Source organism: Pituophis catenifer, unplaced genomic scaffold (assembly GCF_029215685.1).
Source record: "Pituophis catenifer annectens isolate HBS135680 unplaced genomic scaffold, rPitCat1.0.hap2 SCAF_3, whole genome shotgun sequence".
Classification (NCBI taxonomy): Eukaryota; Metazoa; Chordata; class Lepidosauria; order Squamata; family Colubridae; genus Pituophis; species Pituophis catenifer.
This window is the reverse complement of record NW_027256883.1, coordinates 132,791,696-132,805,152: the sequence shown is the minus strand read 5'-3', so window position 1 is coordinate 132,805,152 and position 13,457 is coordinate 132,791,696. Positions and strand designations below refer to the sequence as shown.

At 38.5% G+C, this 13,457-nt stretch overlaps 1 protein-coding gene across 2 annotated transcripts in view; it reads left to right on the top strand.

Moving 5' to 3' along the window:
• The window catches only part of PLPPR5 (phospholipid phosphatase related 5), a 90,253-nt gene extending 78,978 nt beyond the window's left edge, over positions 1–11,275 (top strand). The window contains exons 4-7 of one of the 2 annotated variants that reach the window (XM_070939376.1): positions 4,189–4,365; positions 5,467–5,598; positions 6,395–6,397; positions 11,243–11,275. In XM_070939376.1, coding sequence (XP_070795477.1) covers positions 4,189–4,365; positions 5,467–5,598; positions 6,395–6,397; positions 11,243–11,275 — 345 coding nt within the window. The remainder of the gene's footprint in view (positions 1–4,188; positions 4,366–5,466; positions 5,599–6,394; positions 6,398–11,242) is intronic. The other variant, XM_070939375.1, reaches the window with a different exon arrangement.
• The last annotated feature ends 2,182 nt before the right edge of the window (positions 11,276–13,457 follow it).

The following is a 13,457-nucleotide window of genomic DNA, read 5'->3' as shown; positions in this document are numbered from 1 at the left end:
ATTTTCAGACAAGATACACCTAATGTTTCTTTCTTTCTCCCTCCCTTTTTTTTTTTAGCAGAAATGCTATAAGCAGAATGATTAGGTGTCCTGCGCCTACAAGGGCCTGGGATTTTAACATTAATTACCATTATCGGTCTCCCTCTCTTTCTCATGAATATGTTTAAAGCAGCCTTACAATAAAGATAAAAATGTTAAAGAAGTTTCCAGCATAGCTGTGAGTATTTTGCATAGCAAGCAATAATAAGTTACTCTCAGCCAAGCCTGCCAAACTGGCGGCCCACGGGCTGGATGTGTCATGCGCAGGCCACGGCCACCCCAGCTCCGCAAAGGCAAAAAAAGTCACAATACGTCATAATCCATAGGCCTTTGGCTTTAATAACCCAAGTATGGCTCAGGTGACGCGATCGAGTTTGACACCTGTAGTCTAAGCACTGGGTCTAACAACATTACTTTTTTCTCAAGCAAACTAGGAAAAAAGAATCAGGCCTGAAAAGAACATTAATGTGCCTCTGTTGATACATCAAGTTTGCTATTTGGTTTACTAGTGAGTAGCTGTAATTTCAGGAGTATACAGTATTAAGAGTGCTGTCAGTCATGCCACCGGAAAACCTTGATTCAAATTACAGTTCTTAAGAGATCTGGATGTACCTCTTATTCCCCAAACCTGGTGGGCAACCATTTCTGGAGGGCAGAAATGGATGTCACCTTCTATTGATTTTTCACTCATTTTGAACGCAACCCCCCCCCCCCCACACCCAAACACACACATTTCCCTGCTATACTTTCTCTCCCTACATTGGCTTGAATGCTCCCATCCATTTGGATTAGAGCACTTCCAGTTTGCTGCACATAACTTCAGCAAATCATGTGCCGGTATGCAGAGGAAGGATTGCCTCCTCAGCCAAGCCAGCCTTACAGCTCCCTTTTATCCTGAGTAGAAGAATGGCATAATCCATATAGGCCTTTGGCTTTAATAACCCAAGTATGGCTCATTTGAAACTTAGCAGGAACTTGTTTTGTTTTTCAATTACTGTTTTTTTTCCCCAAGTGGCCTCCTTTTGAGTGTGCTTGCTTCATTTTTTTTTCTAATAGTGCAATTCCATCATTTCGCCAATTTTTCAATGGCTTGATATATAGAAGGCTTTCATCCTTATCTTTGAAATAGCCCTGTAGTTGTGCCTTAGGAGAACAAATCCATAAGGACAAGATTCAACAGTCCATCTGCATTTAAAAAGACAAAGGCCACTCTTTTGAGTAACAGCAAAGTCCACATTTTGGACAGAGAGGACCACTAGTTTGAAAGAGGGGTCAAAGAGACCATCTAGGTCAAAACTGAACAGCCCTCTCTCAACAAAGGGAGAGGGATACAACATTGTGTATCTCCAGTCTACAACACAGTCCTTTCAGCAGTTCAAAGAAGGCTCCACACCCATTTGCATTATTCAGGTGATTCTGAGGACACAGATAAACCTTCAAGTGGCCTCAGTGACTCTCTAAAAGAATGCAAATGACCAGCTCTCTGCCAGGAATATAAAGCCTTCCATTCTCCACCATCCAGTCAGAACTGAAGAAGCTTCTTGGATGAAAAGCAAAACATCTTCAAAGGAAACAAGGAAGTCCAGTTGCCTCTTGAAAAAGGCATCTTTGGGACAGGACAGCCCTGTAGTTGTTTGGGATCTAGAGGGGAAGAGCCTTCTACCTTTGGTATTTTAACTTTCTTAATATAACTTAACTTTGTATGTGTGTTTAAAGTGTGTATGTCCCAAAAGGAAAAATATTGGCCATTGCTTTTGTGCACATGAAGGGAATAGAAGAAGGGATTTGTTCAAAGGAAAAACGTGGTAGTTTGTGATCTGAACTGAATATCTTGCAAGGATCTCAGTCTGGACATTTTCTTAAACCAGCATTAATACATCTGGCTTGCATATTACTTAATTTTACCTGATTTAACTAGTATATGCTGTTAGTGCGTTTTACATATCAAGTTTATTCTTTTAATTATGAGGTAGTTATCTATTTGGTATTACATTATTTCCTTAATTAGTGTTGCCTAGGTTTTTTTTAAAAAAAATACTTCTGCATTGTGTATATTTTAATTTAATTGATATTTCTTTATTTCTGTTCCATGTTAGCTTTTACATGTGATATAAATATTGTTACTAAAGACATCTGCAATGCATCTACAGCTTGTTTTCAATTCATCATGTATAAAACTAGTGTCTTTCACTGGATTTTGATTAGAATGAATTAGGGATCTCTGGGCATAAAAAAATCATCAAAGTCAAGAAAAAAAAGTTTTGTATGTTTCATCTGGTGACCGGAAACAGCAAACCACCAATCTGTACCTCATAGTACTTTGCTATTTATTTTTAATTCTTGCCTAGAGTGAACACATTTTGCCAAACAGTAAAGAAAAAAGTAAGTTCTAATTTAATGGAATTCTGAGCACTCAATCTCTTCATTTCACTTTAAAGTGCAACAATGTTGGATGATGGCCATAAACTCTGACAAGATTGCTAGCTAGACTATGTCTTGCAAGATATTTAGCCAGCATAAATATTTTTAATTAACTGAACAATTTCAATCGCACTTCTCTGCATGCAACATGGTTGCCTAATGTTAATTGCACTTGAGTGTACACGAAAATGCAAGTAAAAAAGTGTCTTTCTTCTCCAGTATTACTAAACGTGCCTCAGTGTATTAGATATAAAAGCAGGATTAGTTTTTCTTGTTATTTTCAGAATTGCTTGTTAATTTATGTGGTCAAATTATTCAAGAAAATTCTATGTGTGGTGTTAGGTACATAAATGAGCCCAGATCAGGGGTGAAATGTAAAATTTGTTACTACCGGTTCTGTGGGCATGGCTTGGTTGGGGCGAGGGGGGTAATGTGACTGGGTGGGTGTGGCCAACTTTTTTTTTTTAACTTTTCAAAGCATTTTTTCTAATGCTTTGAAAAGCCACTGCCGATCAGGCAACTCAGCTGGGATCGTCAGAGAGGCTTTTTAAAAAATACTCAGCTGGGATCGTCAGAGACTTTTCAAAGCATTTTTTTTACCACCTTTTCGGCCAAGAGGTTGCAGAAAAAAATGCTTTGAAAAGCCTCTGACGATCCCAGCTGAGCCACGCGATCATCAGAGCCTTTTTTTTTTTACTTTTAGTTTTAAAAGCATTTTTTCGTCCGAAGAGGTTGTAGAAAATATGCTTTTAACAGTTAAAAAAAAAAAGCCTCTGATGATCGTTCGGCTCAGCTGGGCATGGGGGAGGCCGCAGGGATTTTTGCTACTGGTTCTCCGAACCACCCGCCGCCATCGCTACCGGATCAAGTGATCCGGTCCGAACTGGGAGCATTTCACCCCTGGCCCAGATAGCCATAACTCTTAATCTCTATGCACTGAGAACTATGCCACTAAATGCATTGTGGGAAGAGAGAGGCGTCTTAACACAAATGAGGAATGTGATAACCATACAGGTGGTCCTTGACTTATAACCATTCATTTAGTTCAAAGTTAAAAAAAACAGCAGTGAAAAAAGTGACTCAGAACTGTTTTTCACACTTACGACTGTTGCCGCATCCCTGTGGTTACATTATCAAAATTTGGATGCTTGGCAGCCACCATGTATTTATGAGGGTTGCAGTGTCCCAAGGTCATGTGATCACCTTGTGTAACATTCTGACCAGCAAAGTCAACAGGGAAACCAGATTCACTTAACAACTAGCTTAATAACAACTACAGTGATTCACTTAACAACTGTGGCAAGAAAGTTCATAAAACGGGGCAAAACTCAGTTAACAACTTTTTTGCTGATCAACAGAAATTTTGGGCTCAATTGTGGTTGTAAGCTGAGGAGTACCCATATCTGGTTCTCACTCAATCATGGATTGTATCTGTTTCTGTATTAATATTTACCACCAGTCTCAACCAGGGGACAAGGGGGCAAAAAGACGTAATTTTCGGAGTTGCAATTGATTTTGGTCCAAAAGCAGGATAGAAATCCAGTAAATAAATCAATAACTTATTTCGATTCCAGGCATAAATGTTAATTTATATGATTTTTTTAAAAAAAATCATTACTCTTCAAAAGTGGGACAGGTATTCAAATTCCTCAATAACTGGATGAAAAACGATGGATATTGGGTTGCATTTGTTTTTGTTACCTTTTTTTATTTATTTTTTGTTCCTAGATGTACATCACCCACACAATAAAGGCCAGAGGAACCAGGCTGGCAAAACCAGTACTTTGCTTGAGCATAATGTGTATGGCATTTCTTACTGGTATCAACAGAGTAGCAGAATATCGAAATCACTGGTCAGATGTGATAGCAGGATTTCTAGTCGGTATTTCAATAGCTGTGTTTTTGGTATGTATAAGCTACGCATTTTTCTACCTGTTATATGTCTGACTGTTTTTAGGATCCATCATTTCATTAATCTGTCAGGATACAGGCTATTTGTATGAATGGCAAGCATTTATAACTCTGCCTGATTAAAGAAGTATGTAAAATCATATGCTGTATTTCGATAAATACAACTGTTTATTACCCTACCCAGCTAAAGTAATCATATGAGCTTTTTACCGTTAGACTGTTCTACGCAGAGAGTAATTTTTAAAGAGCTCTTTTTATTGCTATCATTATTATTTCCATGTGGACATGGCTTCTTTCTCCTGCATTTTTGAGTCTATAGTCACTGAGTTGCTTCTTTCCAAGATTATCCGTCCCTTGTTTATAAAATGACTTTCTCAGGCTTGAGAATCCAGGATTCCAGCCTCATCCAGTTTCGGCTCTTACACTCGGCTCAAGTTTCTATTTTAATTTAAAGATGTTCAATTTTTAAGTTCCCATTCTATGAAGCTGCACCCTCTGCAATTATATTAGTTTGGAAATATCACCTAATTATTTGAAAATATTGTTTAAGCCCAGGAATAACACGGCAAATTCTCCTCTCACTATGCAACCACAAAGGAGCCTAAAATATATGTCGTCCTCAATTTACAACCACAATGGAGCCTAAAATATATGTTGCGAAGTGAAAAATTTGTTAAGTGAGTTTTGTCTCATTTTACGCCTTTTTTCTCCACACTTGTTAAGTGAATCACTGCAATTGTTAAATTAGTAACACCGTTGTTTAAGTGAATCTGGCTTCCCCATTGACTTTGCTTGTTAGAAGGTTGCAAAGATCATGTGACCATGGAATGCTACAACTGTCATATGTGTGAAAAACGGTCATAAGTCACTTTTTTCAGTGTTGTTGTAACTGAACTGTCTCCAAATGAACGGTTGTAAGTCGAGGACTAACTGTACTGGATTAATAATTACATGAAGTCATAGTGCATTAAATTATAACTTTTGGGGGATGGATATATTTTGGGAATCGTACAGTTTTAATTGTAATGGTATTTCTATCAAGACTCAGGTATCATAATGCTGTCATAGTATCTAAGAACTTTCTTCTCTTTCTAGGTGATATGTGTGGTTAATAATTTTAGAGGTAGGCAACCAGAACACGAGCAGTCGCACATGGACAATCTGGGACAAATGTCTATGATCAGCATCCCTCGGGTAGAACATTCTGTAGTAAAGGTAAGGTCTCTTGTGAATTGATAAGTTTTGTGGCGAACCTGAGGTAGAATGGTTGCCTTGCTTAATTTTTGTAAGAGAAGTGAATCTTCAAGTCCACCTCATAAATTATGGTTGATTGAAGACTAGGAACCCTTTTGTATCTTCTCAAGGATTGTAGGAGGCCATGTAGAAAATGCAGTATAAAAGAAAAAAGGCTAATTTTATACTGTGCTGTTAAATCACACCTTATCACAAGAGGCAGCCTTCTTCCTCTCACAATATCATGAAGAGGGGACTGAAACATTCTCTTCAGTTAATTAATTTAATAACTTACATTAAAATTCTTTATTGTATCCAAACGTCTCAGTTCAAGGGATACATCAGTTGCCCAGTGATGGTTTTGTGGCTGTATAAAAGACTCCAATTACAAATGCACTTTTTATATGCACCTGATTGTTCAAATGACATTTAGTAGAAGGCTTCTGTTTGAGCAGTGTTTGCAGGAGGCTATTTGCATAAAATTAGTGATTGCTTTGAACTCTAATATGCATTTTGTTTTTACCCCAAATACCCCTGGCAGTTTGGCAGACTTGAGTGCTTGTTATACAGTGGATGTGACTATCTTGCCATGTATGTGTGACATTGCTTCTGTATAAATTGAGCTTGATTGGCCTAGTGCAGTGATGGCGAACCTTTTTGGCACCGAGTGCCGAAAAGGGAGTGTGCGGAGGGGGCACCAAGTGCCAAAAAGGGAGCACTTAATGTGTGCGACCAGGAAGAGGAGCTACCCAGGGGGTATGCGCGTGATGGATAAGGTACTTCAGGTCAGCAAGTCCTTCTGATAAGGTACTTCTGGCCAGCAAATCTTCCAGCTACTGCCGCGCATGCACACACGCCGATCAGCTGGCTGGCGCGCATTCTCCGTTTTCTCCATTCTTCCGTTTTCTCGCGTGAGAAGGGGCGTTGGTCCTATCTGAGACGCTCCTTCTTGTTGTGTGGAGACAGCAGCCAGACCCTTCCTTTGCCTGTCTGGTCCGGTTATTGGTTTCCTTCCTTTTAAGTCTTTCCTTTCTGCCTACCCACACGCCGAGTCTGCCATTATAGTCCTTCGCCAAAAGCTGGACCTGCCCGGCAGCAAGGGCGGGCTTTAATGTTATTGGCTGACTCAGTCCTTCAGCTGATTGGGCAAGTGCTACCCACACTGGCTGCTGTCTCCACACAATGAGAAGGAGCGTCTCAGGTAGGACCAACGCCCCTTCTCACGCCAGAAAACGGAAAACCAGCTCTTCCGGTTTCTGGCACTGCTGCACGCACCAAGGCCAGCTAATCGTCATGTGTGCATGCATGCCAGAAACCTGGAAGAGGAACGGGCAATGTTGTGTGTGCCAGGTGACATGGCTCCGTGTGCCACTTCAGACACACATGCCATAGAGTCGCCATCACGGGTCTAGTGGTTAAGGCACCAGGCTAGAAATCAGGAGGTTGTGTGTTCTAATCCCACCTTAAGCATGACAAACTTGCTGGATGATTTTGGACCAATCACCCTCTCTCAGCCCAACTCACCTCACAAGGTTGTTGCAGCGGGGAAAATAAAAGGAAGAAAGATATTAGGTATGTTTACTATCTAACTAACTAACTAAATAATAAATAAGGTGGGAAATAGATAAATAAATAGTATAGGGCTGGGATGTTAGAGTTTTTGTTTCTTGATTTTCTTTTTCTACTTAGGGTAACTCCCTCAATTTGGTTTAATTGAAAACCATGGCAGTTACAGCAGAGTGTGACATGTTACAAAAGTCTTTATTCTATTCAGTTCCATCTCAAAAATCAACCTGTTTCACCATCTCATTTGTTCAAGCAAGCATCTGGTTGATGGGTGTATCTTTTGTGTAATCCGTTCTGTTAGCTTCCTCTGAGATGTCAAAATAAAGGCTTTTGTTTGCCCAAATTAACATTGTGGGGCAGCTAAATGTTCAATTTAAAAAAATGCATGAATAAGAGGAAACAATTCATAGTCTGCCTTCCCTACTTAGGCATCATTACATTAGACACTTTATCCAGAATCCAAGCCCATACAATTCGGTTGTTGCTGTTTTTTATTATTACTTCTTAGGTTGCTATCTCACGTTTCTCCTAGGATCTCAAAAAGTGGTACATGTAACATGTAACTTGCTCCTCCAAATTTTTCCTACAATAAATCCTTAATGTAGGCTAGACTGAGAGATAGACGATGAATCAAATTAATCGGTGAGCTTCTATGGCTGATTGGATTCAAAATTGGTTTTTTTCAATCCTAATTTTATTTCTCAACCACCGCACTGTTTTGATTTCAAACGTCAAAGCCAAGCAGGGAAAAAGCTGTAAACCTGCAGAGGAGCATGGGAGCAGCAGAATATCTCATCTACATTCTATTTCTAATGTCTACAAATTCATTTTACACCCTTGGTGATGTAGTTTATGTCAATGCTGTAACTCTGCCTAGCTGGCAATATGAACAGATCATAACTTTTTAGTATGGAAGAGATAAATACCAACTTACCCTTTTCAGCCTAAATAAGGTGAAAGTGTCTACTTGTGTGTATTTGGTCATAGTGTAGATGCCCAGGTTTGTTGGAGCTAAAATCAGATAAAGCTATATATGTGGAAAATGGAAAGAAAATACTTGGGACACAAATAGCTAGATCTTAATTATTAAACATAAACATGTTCAGTCAAAGCATACAGGAAAGACTGTATTCTAATCCAGTTCCCAATGACTGCATGTTCCATGTGCCTGTGAGGAACACAATTTAATAGCAGTGTAGCTTGTTGCCATACAGAGAAAAATATTATAGGAGAGCCCTTGGGGGCGCCATGGTTAGAATGCAGCATTGCAGGCTAACTCTGCCCACAACCTGGAGTTCGATTCTGACAGGGCTCAAGGTTGACTCAGCCTTCCATCCTTCCAAGGTTGGAAAAATGAAGACCCAGTTGTTGGGGATAATATACTGACTCTGTAAACTGCTCAGAGAGTGCTGTAAAGCACTATGCAGTGGTATATAAGCTATTGCTATGGAGGCATTCTGTGAGCACTACCCAGGCAAATGCAATCAATACCGTGTGCTTGGTGAGCATGTCACGTTAACCACTTCATTAGATAAATAAATTACAAGGATCTATCTAGAACATGGGTGTCAAGCTCGCGATGTCACATTGTCATCACATGATGTATCGTGACTTTTCCCCCCTTCACTAAACCGGGGTGGGTGTGGCCAGCACATGACACATCCGGCTAGTGGGCTGCAAGTTTGACACTGCTGCTATAGAGAATGTCAAAATGGCAGTCCATGGGCCGGATACGGCCTGCGCAGGCCACACCCACCCCAGCTCTGCAAGGGCAAAAAACATCCCTATACGTCACTATATGGCCCACAATGCGATTGGGTTTGACACCCCTGCTCCAGAGGTTACCCAATATTGTCAACATTCTATACTATGCTATATTACACTACACTGCACTCACTATACAGTACACTAGTAGTCTTTGACTTATGACCATTTGTTTAGTATCATTTGCAGTACTGGAAAAAAAATATTTATGACCAGTCCTTGCATTCAAAACCATCACAACATCCCCATAGTCCAGGGGTGGGCAAATATGGCCCCTTTATGACCTGTGGACTTCAACTCCCAGAATTCCTGAGCCAGCTTGGCTGTCTCAGGAATTCTGGGAGTTGAAGTCCACAGGTTGTAAAAGGGCCACAGTTGCCCACCCCTGCCATAATCACATAAATGATTTACAGGCCAAGTATAGGATAATTGTGTTGCATATCTCTTGAACTGCTACTCTTGTCAAATATTTCTGCCCGCCTTCATTACTGACCCCCAGAGAGTAGCCTATACATACATACGTTTTATTTAAGTTAATACTAAAAACAAAACCCTCCTCCTTCTGTGTTACCTGCTGGGAAGATGAAGATGAAGAAAAATGAAAGCTGTCCAAACATGATTCAAGCGATGCCATTATTGTACATATTGCAGAGCCCAGATGCTAATGGAAGTGAAGAAGAACCTTTGCAGGAATACTCTTTTAAAGCCCAGCTTTTTAGGCTATTCTCCTGGGTAACAGGAATGGACCAGTTTGAACATCTTCATATAAGGCAATAAAGTTATGTGTGCAAATAAGCACACTGGTGTGTTTAAACGCTGTCTTGCAAGCGGCGTATCTGAACCTTCAGTGCAGGCAGAGGTCTCTCTGAGAAGCAAAAGTTTGTGAAACTGCATTTTTATTTTATGCTCGTATTTTATCTCCTGCAAAGACGGGAGAAAAATATTTTAAAAACTGAGAGGATACGTGCGATCAAATGCAGTTTAATACTTGCATTGTAATGAAATGCACAGACTGATTAGGAAAACAAGGTCATTATATCTTGTAATTCTGTATTCTTGTCCCTACTCAAAATGATTAGTGACTTGTGCATTACTGAAGATTTATGTTATAAACTACCTATGTTGCCAAAATGTACTTTACATGAGTGGAATGCTATTTAAAATAGCAAGAATCATTATTTGGCATATTGCTAAGTAAGGGTGGTCTCTGTTTTTAAAAATGGAAACCAGCACTTAAGGTTCAGTTTTAATATATTTCGTTTTTTAATTGTGATGTTTTATAGTTTGAGCTCTTCCAGTTTGCTCTCCTCCAGTGTGATATATTGGTTGGAAATAACTATTGCCATGCTGTGCATGTTTTTTTTTTCTTCTGTCGCTCTTACTAGTAACTGCCTCTGATGTTACAAAAATATAAACTTGTGAATTGCTGTTCACAGAACCAAACACAACATTGCTGTGAATTAATGCTGAATGCTCGTGCCAACAAACGTTCATAGAAGAATTTGATAATATAACTTGGGTTTGGTTTTTTTGCATGGGTTTTAGTGTGTCTACTCTGACTGAGTGCTAGATCAAAAGGCTTTGTTGAAGGTTTCATTTTCAGAGGACTCCAACAAGCTCTACCTTGTGCCCTACATAGAGACATCTGTTACAGTTCTCTAATTCCTGCCCACATTTGTCATTGGCTTTGTAGTACAACTGGAGTTCTACCTGTTACAGCTCTGGAATGAAGAATGGCTGACTTAAAAATAGAGTCCTTGAATCTCCCAGTAGTTCTGTGCAAAATACTAGCTTGAAAAAAGAAGAAATGTTAATTAATGAAAGAGGACATTCTTGCATTCTGCTGTATAGTAAATACAATTTTCATTTAAGTTTCTCTTGTTTCATGTTATACCACTTTCAAGTGTTACGAAACTTTTTTAAAAAACAACAAGAAATGCAGAATGAAAATAGTAGTGACAATTTGATTTACCAGATTTTGCCATGTTTGTCTTAAAAATTATATTGTAGTTACTTATTATAAAATAATTGTAAAATTTGGCTTCAGTTTAAGTGTTTGAAGAACTCAGTCATTTAAGAGTGGTAACTTAATTGAGTATTATGGAAAAGTAATGATAAACTGGGTTATAATTCTCCTTTTAACGTGTGTGGAATATTTTGCAAAGCATTTTAGATTTTCTTGAGATATGTAGGGTTGAATCTCTGAAGTGCTACTAAAGTCTAAACTATGGGATCTACAGGTGGGAAAATGCACCTCTCATCTTTACAGATGAATGACTTCCATTCTTTGTTCTTTTCACTTTTGTAGAACCACCTCACAGCCTTTGCAGAAGTCACATGATGGAGAAAGGGATGTCTACTCGCTACATTGGACATCATCTCTTTTCACAGTTCACTCGTAATGACTGAAACAATTTCAATATTAAAGAAAAACTGATTTGGTCTTAGAATCTGATCTAACAGCATTAAAATTTACAGCAGCCTAGGAAGAATATGCCTGAATTAAGAATATTTTCCAACTCCAACCAAAAGCATTGTACCATTTAGGGATTGGGTGGGGAAGAGTGAACCTCAGCATGTCATATAAACATACCATTCCCCCTGTTCCGGCATATTTATTTCCTAACTTGGTCATGTAAGTATTAGACTGTATTCCAAGGAGATCTGGTCTTTAAAATTCAGCATGACACTTAACTCCCATTTAAACCGATTTCAGTGTACACTTTTCTAAAAGAATCTTATCCAGAACTCAGATGCCACTGGCACTTCCTATTATATATTTCTCATACCACATTTCTTAAGACTGGTGCTTCTGTTTTTGAAGAAAAAAATGCCATTTATACTCTAATAAGTATTCTATTGTTATTTTAAAACAAATTATTTATTTCGATATTTTCCTGACTTCATGTGGTTGAATAGTTGATTTTGTAGTTCTTCAAATGTCTTCAATGTACCCTGTTGTTAGGATTAGAAATGAGAACATGTAGACATTGGGGTAGATTATTCTTTTACTATCAAACACTAACTAAAGGTTTATAACTCCAAACTTGTTGCCAGCATATTCATATACCTACTCATTCATAACATACCATTATTGCTTTTTATGGATAGTAGCTAAAGATTACGGGACTTAGAAAACACACTTGTCACAGTAGTTTTAAAGCCTTTGATTCTGTCCTTTACATATTGGAAGAAATAATTAGAATATTCTTTGTTCCCAATAGGGGCAGAGGATACCACTCCCCACTCCTGCTTAGTGCTGAACCAGCAATCACCCCCCCCGCCCCACGATTTTTTAAACCTCAGAGAATAAAAAATCACAGAGCAAACGGAAGGGCAGCGGGTGAAATGAATGACAGATATTGCTATCTTGTAACCAAGTCTTCCTCTTTCACCAGCAGATGAAGCAGAATTGTGCAATATTTCTTCGTTTGCATTTACGCAGGATATCTCTATAACCTCTACTCTGCAGTAGGTACAATTAGATTAAGGGACAAGAATAAGTCACAGATCATGTACAGTGATCTCATCCCATTGGCCTCAAATAATGTGTGCTTTTTGAGGAGCAGTTTTAATAGTCTAAATTCTCAATATTTGAACACTGTCTCTTGATACGTTTGCTTCCATTCGTTTCTTCCACTTCCTAACTCCCATCTCCACCTAAAAATGTTCCAATGCTATGATCCACCTTAAATCTGGTCATGGTGCAGTTATCACTTTTACTATAATAGTTGCAAACAGGTGTCCTATGGAACATTAGTTCCCTCCTTTATTGACATGAATGAAAATTGGATTTCGTCACGGTAAGATCTTATCCCAAAGACATCTCTTCTACTAATACATGGAATATTCTCTAGCCTAATCTAGCTTCAGTGCACATAATGGCCAAAAATTGTTTATGCCTTTCTTGAAAATGAGATATAGGCTCCCAAATAAAGTTATTTCCACATGATGTTTCAAACAGTAGGAAAAATAAAGCTGGGCTGTTTTACATCTTGAAAGCCAAGAGATTTAATGTTTTATAATTTCTTTAATTTGGATTCTGTAGGTGGTGAGAGTCTTTGAAAGGTTTTGTTGAAAAATGGTCTTCAAAATAGTATGAAATTGAACCAAAGTATTACCATCCTTCCAAATATTTATTCTGTATCTCAGGTAATCTTTTTGGATATGCCAGGAAAGCATCAGACCAGAGAATGAAGAGAGAGAGAAAATAAGTCTAATGCATAACTGCATATATGTTTTTTTTGTTTTTTTTTAAAAAACCCAGTGATTATAAAATTCAACACAGTTTTACAGTGTGTCGCCAGTCTTATTAAAAAATCAAATATTAATACCTTACTCACCATGGCAATCTAAGATGGGTGGGAGGGAATGCACAGCATCACCCATATAATTTACATTTTCAGAAACTACTTAGACTTTTGGATGAGTTCCAGCATAAATAAAATATTTTCAAATAACCCATTTCACTAAAAAGTTACACACACACTTGATTTTCTTTCACTTAAAACAATAGTACTTAA